The 19386-nt window shown below is 39.5% G+C and overlaps 1 protein-coding gene across 1 annotated transcript; it reads right to left on the minus strand.

Moving 5' to 3' along the window:
- Nucleotides 1–16210: 16210 nt before the first annotated feature.
- On the minus strand, nt 16211–17728 carry LOC122014254 (protein FAF-like, chloroplastic). The gene is made up of 2 exons (XM_042570427.1): nt 17551–17728; nt 16211–17471 (listed from the first exon to the last, which is right to left on the minus strand). Exon 2 carries the CDS (start codon nt 17469–17471, stop codon nt 16308–16310), a length of 1164 nt encoding a protein of 387 aa, XP_042426361.1. The 5' UTR covers nt 17551–17728; the 3' UTR covers nt 16211–16307.
- Nucleotides 17729–19386: the final 1658 nt, after the last annotated feature.

The raw sequence follows: 19386 nt of genomic DNA on the forward strand, positions 1-19386 counted from the left end.
CATTTCTAGCAAACAAAAACACTTTGTTAAACCTTATAGTTTGTGTGAGATGTCCCCAAGTTGCCCAAATTAATATCCCTATTTCTCTTCTTGTTTTAATTGTCCTTATTGATCATGATGGGGTCCTAATGGCTTATTGAGCCAAACACATTCTCAATTCTCTTCTCAAATGACTAAATTCATTTTCCGGAAGAGGTTTGGTGAAAATATCGGCTAGGTTTAACTTTGACTCAACATATGTGAGTGCAATGTCTCCCCTAGCTACGTGATCTCTAATGAAGTGATGACGCACTTCAATATGTTTGGTCCTTGAGTGATGGACTGGATTTTTTGTTAGGTTTATTGTGCTGATGTTGTCACACAACACTTGCACTCCCTTATACAAAAGTCCATAATCTTCTAGAGTGTGGATCATCCACAACAATTGTGACACACTCTCTCCCATGACAATGTATTCAGCCTCGGTTGTGGAGAGAGCAACGCAATGTTGCTTCCGACTTGACCAACTAACCAATGATGAACCTAGAAATTGGCAACCCCCACTAGTACTTTTCCGATCCAATTTGCACCCAGCATAATCGGAGTCGGTATAACCTATCAAGTCAAAAGACTCCGTACGAGGGTACCATAGACCTACTCTAATTGTGCCCTTAAGGTATCTCAGAATTCTCTTAACTGTAATTAAATGAGATTCCTTGGCACAGACTTGATATCTAGCACACATGCCCACAGCAAAAAGTATGTCTGGTCGACTAGCTGTGAGATATAGAAGACTACCGATCATGCTTCTATATTGCATTAGATCAACTGGTTTTCCATTCTCATCATTGTCAAGGCGAGTGTTTGTTGTCATTGGAGTGGATACTTCCTTAGAATCACTCATTTTGAATTTCTTGAGCATCTCTTGAGTGTATTTTGTCTGATGGACATAAATATCATCTCGAGTTTGTTTGATTTCAAGTCCAAAGAAGAATGTCAATTCTCCCACTAGACTTATCTCAAACTCACTTTCCATGTGAGTGATAAATTCATTCAAATAACGCTTGTTATTTGAGCCACAAATTATGTCATCGACATACACCTGGGCTACAAATATGTTTTCACCATCTCTACACAGAAATAGTGTTGGGTATATTTGACCTCTTACAAAACCCTTTTCTAGTAAGTAAGTTGACAACCTTTCGTACCAAGCTCGAGGTGCTTGTTTAAGCCCATAAAGAGCTTTCTTGAGCTTGTACACGTGGTTTGGAGATTCGGTATTCACAAACCCCGGTGGTTGTTCAACATAGACCTCTTCTTTAATGAAACCATTTAAGAAGGCTGATTTAACATCCATTTGATAGAGCTTGAAACCTCTATGTGCAGCAAAAGCTAGCATTAAACGAATGGACTCTAATCGGGCCACGGGAGCATAAGTCTCATCATAATCGAGGCCTTCGACTTGACTATAGCCCTTGGCTACAAGTCTTGCCTTGTTTCTTATGACTTCTCCCCTTTAGTTTAACTTATTTTTGAAGACCCATTTGGTTCCAATAATGGTGGTCTTCTTAGGTCTAGGAACTAAGTCTCACACTTGGCTCCTTTCAAATTGACCTAACTCATCTTGCATAGCTATGATTCAATCAGGATCATGCAATGCCTCATCAACTAATTTTGGTTCGATTTCTGAGATCAAGGCGACCTCATTATACTCATTTCTCAAGAATGACCTAGTCCTAACCCCTTGTTGAATGTCTCCCACAATCTGGTCTTGGGGATGACTATAGGCTATCCTAGATTGCCTTGGTGTTGACGGTGCCTCATGAGTGATCTCACTAGACACAGGCAAGGGCTCAGTATCAGGTAAAGGATCAGACTGAGCTCTCTCTTTCCTTTGCTCATCGTCATCGGAGTCAACTTCGACTCTCTCTATGTTTTGATCATTTAAACTTAGATTTCTAAGTTCAAATTGAATTTCTCCTACATCCCTTGATTGATCATTTGATTTAGGGATTTCTTCAAATGCTACATCCGAGGACTCTTCAATCAATTTAGTCCTATTGTTGTAGACTCGATAGGCTTTGATGGTGAGAGAGTACCCGACTAGTATCCCTTCGTCAGCCTTAGCCGTGAACTTTCCAAGATGATCCTTGGTGTTCAAGATAAACATCTTACAACCAAACACCCTAAGATGTTTAATTGTAGGGGGTTTCCCAAACCAAAGTTCATGGGGAGTCTTTCCTAAAAACCTATGTATCAAGACTCGGTTTTGCACATAGCAAGCGGTATTTACCGCTTCAGCCCATAAGTAGCTCGGTAATGAGTACTCATTGAGCATGCTTCGTGCAGTGTCTTGCAAGACTCGGTTCTTTCTCTCAACAACCCCATTTTGTTGTGGGGTCCTTGGAGTAGAGAACTCATGCATATATCCTTTTTCTTGACAAAATTCTAAAAATCTATGGTTTTAAAATTCTCCACCATGATCACTTCTAATTGTTTTAATTGTTGTTGATTTTTCATTTTCAGTTCTTCTACAAAAAGAAACAAAAACCTCTATGGTTTGATCCTTATTTTTCAAAAAGAAGGTCCATGTATATCTAGTAAAATCATCAATGATCACTAAGCAGTATCTACTTCCATTTAATGAAATAACATTACTGCAATCAAACAAATCCATATGCAATAAATCTAAAGCAGTAGATGTACTTACAGCGCTTTTACCTTTATGAGCCGCTTTTGTTTGCTTACCCTTTTGACATGCATCACATAATTTTGTCTTTTGATACTTGATGCTTGGTAAATCTCGCACTAATCCTTTGTTGGCCAGCTTTCGAATGTTCTTCATGTTTACGTGGGCCAACCTTCTATGCCACAGCCATGATTCTTCTTCTTTTGACATGAGACACTTAGCAGAGGCATTAGTAGCACTTTTAAAAGATACTTGATAAATGTTGTCTACCCTTGTGCCTACTAGTACCGTGTCAAGTGTGTCAATGTGCTTGACCAGACATTGACTTGAATGAAACTCAATTGTGTAACCCATATCACACAATTGGCTGACACTTAGGAAATTAAAAGTCATCCCCTTGACTAGAAGGACATTTTTGATTTGGAGACATTCAGATATTTGAATATCTCCAACTCCTATAACCTTAAGACTACCATTATTACCAAAGGACACATTACATCTATTTTTGTTTTGAAAGGTAGTAAAGAGTGACTTGTCCCCGGTCATGTGCTTAGAGCATCCACTATCAACAAACCAAGTTGATAGATGCTCCCCCTTGACAAATGCCTACAAGACACGAAAGATAGATGTTTTAGGTACCCAAATCTTGGGACCTAATGCATCTACAATGAAAGACCTAGGAACCCATGCCTTGGTCACACCCTTCCTAGTCTCATGAACCCTAGAAGCATGTGATCTATGAAATTGGGTTCTAGACACTAAGGAAATGAAACTAGACTCCTTAGGTTGATATCCTAATCCAGCCTTGTTGTAGACCGCCCTTTGGGCATTTAGAATCATATCTAAGGTCTTAGAGCTAGTTGAGAATTTCTCAAGCATTTTCTTAAGTTTCTCAACTTCACTCTTTAAGGCTTTGTTTTCATCCTCAAGAAGCTCTTGATGAAGGCCATCAACCTCATCTTCCCTAAGAGTCTTCAAGTGTTCTACTTCATCTTTTAATGATCTAATTTCAGTTTTTGATTTCTTAAGCAAAGTAGATAAATGAGCAATAGTCCTGTAGCATTTTTCTAAATGCGGAGAAGTTACCTCTTCATCATCCGAAGATGATGAAGCCGCGGCTGATGTATCACTTCCGGAGTCCGATTCCTCCCTTGCCATGAGTGCTAATTGACGAGTGCTTTTCTCCTTCTCTTCCTCCGATGAGCTTGAGGAGGATTCATCCCAAGAAGCTTTGATAGCTTTCTTCTTCTTGGCCCTTTCCTCCTTCTTCTTGAGTTTTGGACACTCGCTCCGATAGTGTCCTTTCTTGCTACACTCATAACACGTAACGTTAGTCTTATCAATATTTTGATCAATAGACTTACCTTTCCCTTTGAATCTCCGGCTCCTTCTCATGATTCTTCTCACGAAGTTGGTCATTTCGCTTGATGATGATCCACCTTCATCATCGGACTCGGAGGAGGATGAGGATGTAGGAATTTCTTTCTCCTTCTTCTTTTCTTTCTTCCTTCTTCCATCCTTGCTCTTTTCTCTTGCAACTAAAGCAATACCTTTCTCCTTTTGACCCTTGTTAGCAAATTCATGAAGTTCCATTTCACAAAAGAATTCATCTAACTTAACAATTGAAAGGTCCTTGGAGACCTTGTAGGCATCTACCATAGATGACCACAAGGCATTCCTCGGAAAGGCTTTGAGAGCGTACCTTACAAGATCGCGATTTTCTACGCGTTCATCTACGGAGTGAAGACCATTGATGATCTCTTTGAACCTTCCGTGTAGTTCACTTACCGTTTCGCTCTCCTTCATGGTGAGATTTTGTAGTTGGTTTAGGGACAAGTCTCTCTTGGCGATCCGAGAGTCTCGAGTTCCTTCTTGGAGCTCGATGAGCTTGTTCCACAAATCCTTTGCACTCACAAATGGACCTACCTTGACAAGTTGATCTTTGGCTATTCCACATTGTAGTGTGACCACCGCCTTGGCATCGACTTGTCCTTTGCGAGTTTGCTCGGCGGACCACCTCGACGATTCTAGTTCCTTACCTTCTTCATCCTTCGGAGGTGTGAAACCTTCCTTGACCGAGAACCACATGGAGATGTCGGTCTTGAGATAATACTCCATACGACTCTTCCAATATTGGAAGTCCGCTCCGTCGAAGTAGGGTGGGCGATTGGTACTAAAACCTTCCTTCATAGCCATCTTCTTGCTCTTTAAGGTGTTAATCCGGATGAAGAGTGCATTGCTCTGATACCACTTGTTAGGACCTTCAGATGGCTAGAGAGGGGGGTGTGAATAGCCTCCTCTAAAACTCAATCAATTTTCTCACAAAACTTTGTTAGCACAGCGGAAATAAACAAAAAGAAAACTGATGCAAAGAAGGAAAACAATCACCACTAACAAAACGATGTACGAGGTTCAGGGATAACTTGCCCCTACTCCTCGGCGTGTCCGTAAGGTGGACGATCCCTTGATCTTTCGGTAGATCACACCCCGGACAAATTCCGGCTAAGTATTCCTCCTTCTCGGTGGAGTAACCTCTCCACAAAAGTCACAGAATAGATTTGAAAATAAAGCACAATGACTTACAGAGTTCAGTGGCTAAAGGATTGAACAAATGAAACTTACAGCCACGAAGCAAAACGCACGCAAAGACAGAAGGAAGTCTTCAGCCAAGAGCTCAACAACACACAGCCTCTTGCTTGATCGACAGAGAGAGTTTTTCCAGAACCTTAGCAAACCTCTCTTCTTCCTTCTTCTTATTCTGCTTTCTCACTGTCCCGAATCACTGTCACCTGTGTCGAATCACTGCAACCAACTCAGGCGTCGCCAATCACTCTTCCTTCTCATCTGGTTCTCTGAACTCACACCAATACCATCCATGGTCTTCACTGGTGTCTCTGAGCTCGAACCAATGAGCAAGAGTCCAACTGATCGCGGCCAGTGAACGTTGAAGCTCGAATTAAATCACTTGTAGTGAAATACAGCATAAAGGGCGCTTGTTCTTATTCTTCTGATGGAGCTTCATTTGAAATTAACCAATGGCACGATACCTGCAACCTGCAACTTAAAAATCTCACAGCAGATGATTTGATCAGGTGAATCAGAAATGAATCAGAAATATCAGAGAAGCAGCAGAAACGAACGACATGTTGTGGATCGGTCAACAGACCGATCCATAGCTATCTGGACCGATCAGGACTCATCCTGATCGGTCTGGGAAGACTATGATCGGTCTGTGGACCGATCAGCCTGTGTGTGGATCGGTCCACATACCGGTCCCCTTACGGTTCTGAGTCTTCGTCGCTTGTTCCTGATCGGTCACCAGACCGATCAGATAGCCCACAGAAGTCTTCTGTGTGGTAACTGATCGGTCCACAGACCGATCAGATAACCCACAGAAAGCTTCTGTGTGGTTTCTGATCGGTCCACAGATCGATCAGATACCTAAGGTATCACTGGATCGGTCAACAGACCGATCCAATGTCCCTGTGTTAGTTTTAGAGTCTTCCAGCCCTAAACCCTAACGTCTTCCTGGTCCAGAGAACGAGCTACCAAGCCCTCTCTGACTTAGTCAGGAGAACGAGCTGCCGAGCTCTCTCCGACTTCAGAGAACGAGCTACCGAGCCCTCTCTGACCTAGTCCGGAGAACGAGCTGCCGAGCCCTCTCCGACTTCGTCCGGTCCAGAGAACGAGCTACCGAGCCCTCTCTGACCTAGTCCGGAGAACGAGCTACCGAGCCCTCTCCGACTTCGTCCGGTCCAGAGAACGAGCTACCGAGCCCTCTCTGACCTAGTCCGGAGAACGAGCTACCGAGCCCTCTCCGACTTCGCGTGCCAAGTATCCGTACTTGGACTTTTCCTTTCCACATGATCAACCTTGATCATTAATTAATATCTGATACAAACTTAAATCAGTGTCAACATCAAAACAACAGCCAGGTCAGACTGTATCAACATTGTGTTCTTTAGAAATTAAATTAGGAATCACAGACGGAACTTAACATCATTGATTCCAAATTTAACTTATCTGTTATTAATGGTTTAGATTTGAATCGCAAGCGGAACTTAACACTATTGATTCAAATCCACCTATGTTATTAATTTCATTAAATATTAATTTCCAAAATTGCCTTCCAGGACTGCATGGCGAGGCACATGGCCTTCTTGGATATGAGAGCAACCACCACCGCCTAGACAAAGCCTTTTAAGGAAAGCTAATATTTAATTTTCTTAAATAACTCTAGGTTAACCAAAAAGAACAATCGAATCACAAATTCGAAAAAGAAGAAAACACAAACTCGAAAAACTAATTCGAAAAACTAGATCTAATGTCTCTTGTGTTTGGAATTCTTACAAAAAGAAATAACTAACATGATATGGAAAACAATTGCTAATTATACATTCTCTTTGTAAACTAATAACCTCGAGATCTTCTGCCGTATTCCTCGCTTCGCCTTGGACGTTGTGTGGGCGACGATCCTCCAAGATGAACACCACCCAAAAGTTTTCTTCCTTTTCCTCTAAAATCCGGCCACCACCACCGCCAAGGAGAAGAGAGCAAAAGAGAAAAGAAGAGAAGAAATGGGGAGGGCCGACCACACCAAAATCTCCAAGCAAGAGAATAAGAATTGTATCTCATGAAGCCTCCTCACCCCTTCTTTTATAATACTTGCCCAAGGCAAATAAGGGAAGATTTTTTACAAAAATTAAAATCTTCCAAGAGTTTTTCCTTTTCCCTTTTATTTTTCCTTTTCTTTCCTCTTGATTGAATCAATCACCAAATTAGTTGGATGATGATTTTATTTTTTTGTTTTGGCCGGCCACATTGCTTGGGCACCAAACAAGGGTGGCCGACCCCTATAAGAGGAAGGAAATAATTTTTTTTTTATAAAATTTTACAAGAAAAACTCTTATAAAATTTTACAAGCTCTATTTCCTAAAGTAGGAGTTAAAAAAGGAAAGATCTAAAAATTAAAACCATGTTTTAAAATTTAAAACTTCTCTTATAAAATTTTATTTTTTAACATGGTGATAGAAAATTTAAATTTCAAAACTTATCTTCCTTTTTTTTTCTTAAACCATGAGGATGGTTAAAAAAGGAAAGTTTTAAAATATTTTAAACTTTCTTTTAAAACATGTGGCCTAATTCAAATAAAAAAAAAATTGAAATTAAAATCTCTCTTTTAAAACTTATAGTTTTCTACAAAGAGAAGATTTTTAAAAATTCAAAACACCCCTCCTTGTTTGAATTATTATGGTCGGCCCCTACATGCTTGGTCACCAAGCAAAGGGTCGGCCCCTATAGGAAGAGATGTGGCCGACCATTGCATGGTCACCAGGCAATGGACCAGCCCCCTTCTTGGACACCAAGTTGGGCCTTTCTTTAGATGGACTTGAGGCTCAAATGAGGCTACGACAGGGACCTAGAGGAGAAATTGGTTTTGGCCTTCCGATGAGCTTGAGTATCCCGTGTTCGCCCCGAACACACAACTCAAGTTCATCGATAATAACTCATTCCACTAGAGAGTTATTATCACACTACCGCACCAATCCCAAATTACGTTATGGGCTCCTTCTTATCATGAGTGTGTTAGTCTCCCTGTGTTTAAGATTACGAATGCCCACTAATTAAGTAAGTTACTGACAACTCACTTAATTAATATCTAGCTCCAAGAGTAATACCACTCAACTTCATTGTCATGTCAGACTAAGTCCACCTGCAGGGTTTAACATGACAATCCTTATGAGCTCCTCTTGGGGACATTCTCAACCTAGATAACTAGGACACAGATTCCTTCTATAATCAACAACACACACTATAAGTAATATCATTTCCCAACTTATCGGGCATATTGATTTATCGAGCTAAACCTCACCCTTTGATAAATCAAAGAAATAAATATTAAATATATGTGCTTGTTATTATATTAGGATTAAGAGCACATACTTCCATAATAACTAAGGTCTAGTTCTTTTACTAAGTCAGTACAAAAAGAACTTACATAAATGGTCCTACTCAATAAACTTAGAGTGTACCAGTATAATTTATTAATTAAGATAAACTAATACTTAATTACACTACGAATATTCCGATGGTTTGTTCCTTTCCATTTTAGTCGTGAGCAACTGTTTATAATTTATAAAGAACTATCAACATGATATTCTGTGTGTGACACCGCACACCATGTTGTCTATTATATAAATTAATTGAACAATTACATTTAACAAATAAATATAGATATTGACCAATGTGATTCTTTTATTTCAAAAATAAATGTTTACAAAAACTAGGCTTTTAGTATACACTCCAACAAAAAGAAGATAAATAAACCCAAACAAATGATATTGAAAATTTGTCACTAATTATAACAAAAGTGAACTGATGATATCATATAGAGTTAATAAGACATATCAAACTTAATTAAACAAAACAATGGAGTAACCATTGAAAAAATAAGAAAAAAAATAAAAATTACCAATCTTTTATGGAGCAAGACAAAGCACTATTGGAAGGAGCAAGGTAGATCGCTACTGGAAGGTTAGGGCAAAGAGCATCTGGCGCTGAGTGTGGCCAAGAAAACAAGTTTGGAAGTGCACGATCGTCGAAGAAGACTAAAGAGAATTATGAAAGCGAGTTGTGACTTGTGAGGAGAAAAAACGGAAAGAAGTACAAACAAGAAGAAAAATAAAGGAAGCAGAAGCAGTGGAAACTGGAAATTGTAAAGAAACTTGGAAAGCAATTTAGGTTTTTGGCTGGATTAGAAGCCGAAGAGGAAAGAGTCGTGATTTGAGAAAATATTGGGACGTTGCAAACTTGTAATGTCGACGCCTCGATCCCGACGTTGCTAGTAAAGAGGAATTACAATTTACAACCTAGAAAATTGATTAAAAAAATAGTTGATAATAATTTTAAAAAAAATAATCATTTAAAAATAGAAAACTAACAATTTAAAATTCTTATATCCCTCTTAGAATTTAAAATATATTTAATATTTGAGAAAAATAACTAATAATATTATTGAAAATTAATATTATATATTCTAAAATTTAAATTGAGTTTTTTCATATTTGAATTCAAAATAAATAAATTAATAATTATAAGAATAATAATTAATATAATTTATTTGATTAATCCAACTATATATATGATTTATTTAAATAAATCTATATTTAATTAATTATTTTTAATTAATCCAATTAATATTAAACTCAACCTATATATTCTTTTATAAATAAAATCAAAGACTCAAAGCCACTTTTATCAAGGTGGTATATAGGTAAATATGTTACTACTTAATTTTTTTTATTTTTGCTAAAAGTAAATAAAAATCAATCAAAATAAAGGTGAATTATTAAATTTTTATATATTTATTTTTTATAATCTATGTATCTAAGTCTTCGGTTCAATTAATCCTAAAGGTGGATGGGCTTTTATTGACTCACCTATTGAATAAATCTGAAAGCACAAATAATAGTCCACACAGTAACCTGATTGTCATAGTAGTTTTAATGTGGAATCCATTGAGTGCTTTAGAGATTGCAATCCCTAGGATTTGAACCTTTGGTGCTCAAGATGACTCATTGTGTCCTTTAGGGATTGCAATGAACTTAATGGAGGATAATGATTTGAATGGATGATAATATATGGAGGGATTTTGTTCTCGAATACCCGATTATATGTGGGGATGATCCTATGGGCACTTCCCTTGTATATTGATTAAGCTATAGATTGATTAATAAATCAATTTATACATTAAAATTAGAATAAAATCATTGAAATTTGTTGTCAGTACTTATATACCTTAAGCAGAATTAATCAATCAATTTGAGGCTTTTTTAAATTCTAGAAAAATCATTTGAATGATAAATTAAATTTTAAGATAATATTCTAAATAGAAAATTTATCTGGTGTTAAAAGAGATAATTTTAATTAAAAAATTGGTCAAAAATTAATTAATAAATTAGTATGTAAGTGTCAATTTTTAAAATATAAACTGATTTACACATTATCTAATGCATTCAAAATTATAATTATCTTACTTAATTCTAATTCCTAAAATTATAATTGATCATGTCCGGGTGCTGAGTCGACAGACGCTGGAGACGTGGCACTCTCGTTGACGGCGTATGAACCTCTGACTGGCGTGAGCCTCCGGTGAGAACCTGCAAGCACAAAACCGAGTCGGGAGGGGGTTCCCGACGACGGTCCTCCAACGCTCAAGTCAGCTCCGGCCAGAAGAGAACGAGGCAGAATAACGAGCGTGAAGACTAGCTACAGTGATGAGAATATATACCTCCGTCGAAGGTTGGTGGCCCTTATATAGGGCTCCCAGGGGGTGCGTGCACGCTTTCCGAGGTGTGCACGCTCCTCAAAGCATACCTAGAAATGATCGTGTCAGAAAAGTGCGCCTGACGTCATACCTCAACCGTCCGAGCATATCTCTGACATGACAGTAGAAACTTCCATCGTACGATTCCCTGTCCGGTCCGGGAGCCGACCATGTTGTTCGTCGGCGACACATGTCTCGAGAAGGATAACACCGACTGCCCCCTTTGTCCTCTTCTACTCCTTTTGTCTATTACTAGCCCGACCGGGAGAGATGCAGGGACCCATTGTCGTCCGAGAGGGGACATGTATTGGTTGATTCGCAACTCGTCCGAGCGAACAGGCCGCCCGATGCCTCAACTTTCCTAGGCGGACTTATGAGTGTCAGAAACCCGGTCCGTAGCCGAGCTGTTTCTGCGCCACACCGGGCGCGGTCATGGCCGATCGGCCAGGTGGCCTTCCGATCGGCCACACCTTTGGGTTGACTATCTTGGCTTTGACCTCCACGTGTCATTGGCCTCTATCTCGTACGGGACTCCACTCTTACTATCGGATCAATAATTTTAGTAAATTCTTGTATAAAATTTATTTGTTAATTGTCATATAATTTAATTAATAATTCATATTCTAGTACTCCAATAGAAACATAATATTAATAAACTTATAATTCGTCCATTATTTTTATTACTATTTATTTAAGTTGAGATATATATTATCATATCTTAAGTCCTAAAAAACTCAACTAATAACTATAAACAAACTCATAAATGAGCCTGCAAATAAGTTCATAAACAAGCTAAACATAAACAAGCTTATAAATGGTTCACGAACATTATTCATGAATATTGTTCACGAGCATGTTCACGAAAATATTCGCGAACATTGTTCATAAACATTAACAAGCCGAACACATATGTGTTCAAGCTTGTTCATTTAGCTTATCAAGCTGTTCAAACTTGTTTATTTAATTGACTTGCTGCATATTGAACAAACATAAATGAATTCTTATCAAGCCGAACACCAAACCTGTTCACGAACGTTTGATTTATTTACAATCTTAATTCTTTGTGGTCTTCTGGTATTGGGACCAAACCTAATGAGGGCATCTCTCATGGATGATACAACATCTCCTTATCTTCCTTTACACTCGTTCAGCTCGTTCTCAACATGTCGTTGAGTAGTTATCTTCTAAAATACCCGTGGGTTCCACGATTAAAAGAGGCATGTGGGCTGGGCCTGGGGCGCCTAGGTCTGGATAGTTATGGCTCAAAATAAACTACAGATGTTGTTGGGCTCGGTGCTCAAGCCTCAGGCGCAGCAGGGCCCAAGAAATGAAAGTGATGGGTGCTCAGACTCTTAATGGGCCAAATCATCTACTAGGCCCACTAAGGAAGGGCCTTTTAACATTCTTCATGGGATTCATTGTGGTGTTATGGCATTGTGATCAAACCTAGTGAGGGTTTCTATCATGGATGATGCAACATCTCCTTATCTTCATTTAGGCTTGTCGGGCTCGTTCTATTATCCGTCTTAACATCGTCGTTGGGTGGTTATCTTCGAAGGAGATTTTGATTGCCACGCACCTTAGTGAAGCTATAGAGAGTTTATCTCTTCCTCATATGTATAAACATGGAGGACCATGAATATGTCTTGTACCTAAAGCATTGAACACCCCTATAGAGATTTAGATTAAGTGGTTCAAGTCAAAATTCATGCTACTATCCCTTCTTGCTTCGGCTTTATGTGACTAAATCACTCTCATACTAATCCAATAATCATCATCTCACATACTCACATTGATTGCTTCGCTACTCATGCTATCGAGCAAATAAAAAATGAATGTTACTTTTACTCAGCCTTAAGATCTTTTTACGAGTCTTGACTAACTCGTCTCACAACCTCCAACTCGCAACACCTTGAAAACTAGTTCAACCAACACTATGAAGAGTTTTTTTGGTAGTTTGGCTACACTTGGGCCCGCATTGTTGGACCGATTGGAAATTTACTGTGTTGGGACCAACCCGACCAATTCAATCCTTCAAACAACAAAACCAAATCGGAACATCAAAACAAAGTCCATAATTTTGTTTCTATGTTTGCATTTCACACCTTTGTTTTCTTGTTAGACTTCTGTTTTGTTCTTCACATTTTTGATATCGAACGCCATGTGCAAGCGCAGAGGGATCGATCAAACGAAACAATCTCGTATGCTAGTCTTTTAATGACCCAACAAGATTGTGTGACTCTCCATACACTCACAAAAGAAACAGATATAATAAGCCATGCACGCTCCTAATATGAAGAAACAAAGACATGTTTCTATGTGCAATTTGCCTCCGAGACTCGAAGTTAGGCATATCTCAATTCCATCAACCCTCAAGACAAAATGAGACAAATGTCCATAAATTGTACTTCAATTTTGTTAGATAGATGAATTAGGAAGAAGATCGTCTATCTCCGAGATTAATCGGACTAAGAAGTCCAACTAAAATAACCTAAAATGACAAGAATAAATATTTAATCTTGTCTTTCCCTCCATGATGAAAAGAGTCATAATGGCACAAGCAAATCAGGGGAGGCAGAGCTAAAGTGGGAGATTCCCCTTGTCCATGCATCACTAGACTCCTTTATGCTCACCTTTCTATATCTGCCTCAAGCATATTGCACAACTTGAGGAGGAGAAGTGAGAGCATTGATGGATCGAATCCCCCATGGGCAATCGAAAATCATTTGGCTCGGCTTGGCCGATTCAATCAATTTGTCAAATGCATTAGGTTCTTCTTTTTTTCTCCTTTCTTCTTCCACTTTGTGTTTGTCGTTTTGCGATCTCGTTCGGAACACTAGTATTGTGTCTTGTCGAAATAGGTATAGGAGTGAAAACTCGATAAGAACATTTTGATAACACTATGAAAGTGTGAGTAAATGAAAAAATTTCCCTCATAATGGTGGCTTTATTTGTTAGAAATAGATAATTAGGAGCATATTAGGTGTTCATTAACTATAATTAAGGATACTTATAACAAGCTTTAAGTGTTGGATTATGAAAAGTCAAACCTTTGTTATGTCATTCATTATAGAATTAGTTATTTTACAATGGATTCCATTTTTATTTTTTATTTTTTTTTAAAAGAATAATTATTTAATTAAAGAGTGGAACTTTGTTATGTCATCATATTCATGTTGGAGTGCAAATTCAAATTAATGCTTAGTGCATGCTTAATTGATTTATTCTTTTCCTTTTCGTTTTTTGTTTTTAAAAATAAGAATTTTTTTATTTTCCTCCAAAATGCATCTTCTTTTTTAAAATGTCCTTTGAGTTTTAAAATTATCAAATATCATCTAGAATTGGGAGTGGAATGGTAAAAGTTTGAAAATATTAAAAATAGTTAAATAAATTTGAAATTGTACTTATGATAATAACATGTGATTACAAAAGATGGGTGTCAGGTCGAACCCATAAGGGAAGGTACGAAGAGACTGAGATTGGTATTTGAGCCTTAGTAAAGTTGAGCTCATGGAATATAACAATTCGTACTAAACGAATTTACATATCCGATGATAAACCAATGAAATATAACTATTAGGATAAAAGGAAATTATATATCTCTATAATAATATAATATTATCTATTTTAAAACTAAATTCTACCCAAACAAACGACCTCATATTAATAAAGACATCTTTTCTTCTTATAAATTAATTATATTTTTAATATAAAATTTTGATTGTATTCTCAACATTAATATATTTGACACTTAGACTTGAACTCACAAATATAACCATGAGTTATTTGGAAATTGGATTCAAAACCAAGAGGTGCTCAAGAATTAGAGGGTGCTAAAAAATTCGGGAAGAGATAGGGATGACAATTTCACCCTAATTCGATGAGTAATCCGACATCCGACCCGAATGGAGGAGGATATGGAGGACATTTTTATATCCGATTATAGTAAATGGGTATTCGGGTATGGGTATTTCAGGTATGGGTATGGAGGCGGATGTGCTAAAATCCTATCCATACCCTACCCGATACCCGATATATATATATATATATATATATATATATATATATATATATATATATATATATATATATATATATAGCCTCATTCTTTATTGAGAAATAAAAACTTTAGCCTGCTTTTCATCTTAGAAAAAAAAGCTTACTTTGTCTTTTTTTCCGGTCATCAATACGTATCTTATCTTCTTTTCTACGGAAAATGTTCACCTGATCGAAAGAGCGCGAGACGAGAAAGAGCTGACAAGTACATTGAGATATTTTTTTAAAAAAAATGAGAATTGTAGGGAGTAATAGGATGATGGGTAGGATATGAATATCTGAAAATCCGACGGGTATGGAGATGTGTATGAAAGTTAAATACCCAATGGGTATGGGGATGAGTATGAGTATAGATATAATAAATAGGTATAGATACGGAGGATATGAAATCCTACTCAAATCTTACCCATTGTCATCCCTAAGAGGAGATTGTAAGGTCATTACTGAATGAGCAAATAGTAATGACGATCAACATTTGTTACCAGAGGAGAATTTAAATGTCATAAAAGTTATTGTTATGCTACGATAAGAGCTAAAAAAAAAATAATCAAAGGACAGGGTGTATTAATTTTGTAAAATCATCTCTTTTATGTCACTATATCTCTATTTTTTTTTTCCCCTTCTACAAGTCTTTTTTAAATTTTGGAGGAGTCACGCGGAGATAAGACAGACACCCTCTAACTACATGTTAATTTTAGGAAAAGCTACTCAACGAATATGTTAATTACAAAAGAGGAGCTTGGTAGTGAGTATCTAAATTCTACCATATCAACCTATAAATAAATTTAAAAACTATCATAATTTTTAATCTTTAGCGAAAACAATTAATCACTTTAAGTATTTCGTACTGTGCTAAAACACTTAAGGAACAAATAAGAAAATCAGAATTCAAAACCTCTAAATGTGCAAAAGTTGGGCTCTGAATTGTAAATCGTTGAAATTAGTCGGGGAACATATGAATTATTAAATAATAATAATAATAACCACCTTAAGTACATGATTAATTACAAGAGACAAATTACTAACACCCTTAATTAGCCATGCATAATAATCGATAATATTAAATCCTCCATTGATTGTCACAGTCATTAATTTGGTGGCCAAATTACACTCGCTTCTCTTAATTAATTAGCATTAATTACTTATTTAATCGCCAAATATTATGTCAATGCTATATAATTAAGTATATTATTAAACTTAAATGGCTAAATTTGGAGTGGATAATTGGTAATTGATCGAGGGCGGCGGCTGTGGAGCTCAAGAGGAGGCGGCGATGAAACAGGGCTCCCAGAAGAAGAGCGGCCGCTGGAGCTGCCTGCACTGCCGCATGCTGTGCAGCATCGCCTCACGGTTCCACCGCTTTGACGTGAAGAGCAGCGGGCTTACGGGTGGCGCGTCGCCCGGCGCTGGCCTCACCCTGGTTTCCAGCTCGATGGAGGCGCTGATAGTGGAGGCGACCACCGCGGCTGCTGCTGAGGTGACAGTCGTCGGACGACGGAGCCTGCTTTGATGTGGGATGGGATCGGTACAGGTCTCGTCAGGTGTGCCGCTGACGAACTTGTTGATGACGAGCGAGGAGCGGAGGCGGAGGACCTTCTTGCCGGTGCTCTGCTGCTGCGGTTGTGTGCTCACTTTGAACTCCACCACGGTTCCGCGGTCGACCACCTCCACTTCCTCTTCTTCTTCTTCTTCCTCCTCCTCCTCTTCTTCTTCCACCATCGCCTCCTCCTCACCCTCTGATCCAACTTCTCCGTCGGATTTAGCAGCCTCCGCCGCTTTCTTTTCTTCATTTCGCTCGCCGCGTCTCGACGTGGTGCCGACGATGGAGAGAAGGAGGCGACCGCCCTCGCGGTCGGCGTGGAGATAGTTCCGCGACGGCACAGGCACGGCCTCGACCACGAGGCGTCCGTCGCGGCGGTGGCTCCTCATGCTGAGGCACGGCCCGTCGCGACGGGAGATGGAGGTCAGAGGCGGCGGGAACGACCTCGGCGGCGACCTCCGGCTGACGGAGGAGCATTGGTAGTTCACCGCCGTGAGCTCTGTCCTCCGGCGGCGCATCAACCAGTGCTCCTCTGTTTCCTCCACCTTCTCTTCCACGAACTCAATTCCCTTCCTCTCTTCTCCTCCCTCCACCTCCACCCTTCCAAACTCATGGTCAGAGAATCCGTCGGAGCCGCTCTCCGACCCGAGGCTCTCCGTGCATATCTGAAGGCTCTCCAAGCTCATCGAGCTCGACGATCGCCTCACCAGAGGGTGAACATAAGGCGCCAGCACCGCCCCATCAGCCGCCTTACAAATTTCGCTCCAAGCACCCACTTGCGCCGACCTCCGTTCATCTTCTCCGGCGTCAATGCGCTGTACCGCCGGCCGCAGGTACTTCTCCGATCGGCACACAGGTGTTTGCATCACAGCCACCGTCATCTTCACCATCACAAACTCACAAACTTCAATTCACAACTCTAAATTCCACTTCAAAAGCTTAAAATGAACTCTGTATTACCTTAATCAAGGACGAAATCGGACGAAAACAGGGAGGCACTCGGTTCCGTCCTGTTCTTTTTCACCGGCAAGCCTCCACTCCAAGAGAGTGTTCTTAACGGGGTGACCCTGAGATCTCTCGCGGAAGAAGAGGCTCACTGATGAGGGAGGAGGAGACGGGAGGAGGAGGGTTCTTGTAGGCGGAGAAAAGGCATCATTTCTTGTGCTCTGCTCTGGAGGGTACTTTTTTGGCCGCCCCTGTCCCCCCACCACCACCACTACCCGCCATAATCCCTTTCCTTTTCAACAGCTTTAAAAATATTGTTAGATTTCCCTCCAACTTTTCTTCATCCATCTCTCGTCACTCTTTGAACTAGTGATAGCTTGGTCGCGAGCTCATATTTAAACTTAGGAAGTAAACATTTAGAATTTAAAATTTAATATTATCGGAGAATTCGGAATTCTATCCCCTTTATTCTTCTAATTTTACATTGAGTAAATGGTGATAAATATTTTAACCCGTGATTTTATCACTAGTTCCTAAATCCTAAATCATAAAGAAGATCGAGTGAAAATCAATTTAGATATTTGGTAATTTAGCAGTTCAAATTGATTCGTAGTTTCATCCAAATATAGTCTTCCTCCAATTAAAAAGACATAATAAGTTTCAAATCTTCTTACATCAACTTCCACGGATAAGATTGTGACCCTCATAGCTCCCTAAACTCTCCCCCAATGAAATCGTAGCCACCGATATCGTAAGCTTGCAACTTAGTTGATATGGTGAGTAAAGTAGGACCTATAAAATTAGATTCGAGATCAAAAAAGTTAATTGATATGGTAGTCAAAAGTAAGAAGGATTCAACTCTCGGATTGTATCAGTGTCATGTCAAAATAAGTCAAGTGTCACCATCGAATGTTCCGACCGATCGGATAAAGGGTTGATCAAACACTTTAGGCACATTACTCGATCGGACCAGGCTCTATGTTCTAGTGTGGAGGCCAAGTGCAAAATGAATTCTCAACATAAAGTCCGATCGAACATCTTTTCTGAGCAGATGTTGAATCCCCAACATAAACCCGGATGACCCCAGCTCCAATCGGACTTACGGGGTCTAGCTTCCCACTTCTCATAAGCATAACCCCCAGAATACAACCCGTCAGCCCCAGCGCCGATCGGACTTATGGGGCCCAACTCTCCATTTCTTATGAGCATAACTCCCAGCATATAACCGATTGGCCCCAGGGTCCGTCGAACTTATGGGGCTCAACTCCCCACTTCTCATAAACATAACTCCCAGCATATAGCCGGTCAGACCCAGTACCGGTCGGATATCTGGAGCTCAGTTCCCCACATTAGCATGGCTCCTAGTCTACAGCCGGTCGACCCATAGTTAGTCGGACTCTCTCTAGGAGACAGCATTGCCAGAGAATTGTAACAACATGTCAGGGAATATGTCATTACTCTGGCATATACATATAATGGAGTCTCTTCCACCTATAGGAAGGTTGTCGTATATACTCCATTACCCGATATATTCTGACACAAGACATTCTCTATCGCCTCATTAATTATGGAGTTTATGAGGGGCGATATAAAAAATGGGTCCTCTCTGTTAGCCGAGTATGCTCACTCACGCTCACAGATGCGCGAGCTCTCACTACCATAGTTCATCATTTGTTACTATTGTTTATCTTATTCTCCATTTCGCTCGGCTATTGTTCTGACTTGAGCGTTGGAGTGCCTATGTCAGGGACCCCCTCTCTAGTTCTCGCTCTAACGCTCCCATTGATTTTGTCTGTGGTATGCGTAGGTCCCCAACTCCTAGCTCATGATTGCTTAGTGTCATCTTCTTCC

The sequence above is a fragment of the Zingiber officinale genome, chromosome 8B (assembly GCF_018446385.1).
Source record: "Zingiber officinale cultivar Zhangliang chromosome 8B, Zo_v1.1, whole genome shotgun sequence".
In the NCBI taxonomy this organism is placed as follows: domain Eukaryota; kingdom Viridiplantae; phylum Streptophyta; class Magnoliopsida; order Zingiberales; family Zingiberaceae; genus Zingiber; species Zingiber officinale.

What these genes read in the sequence shown, in the direction of transcription:
- LOC122014254 (XM_042570427.1), bottom strand. Translation starts at nt 17,471, where the DNA reads ATGACGGTGGCTGTGATGCAAACACCTGTGTGCCGATCGGAGAAGTAC.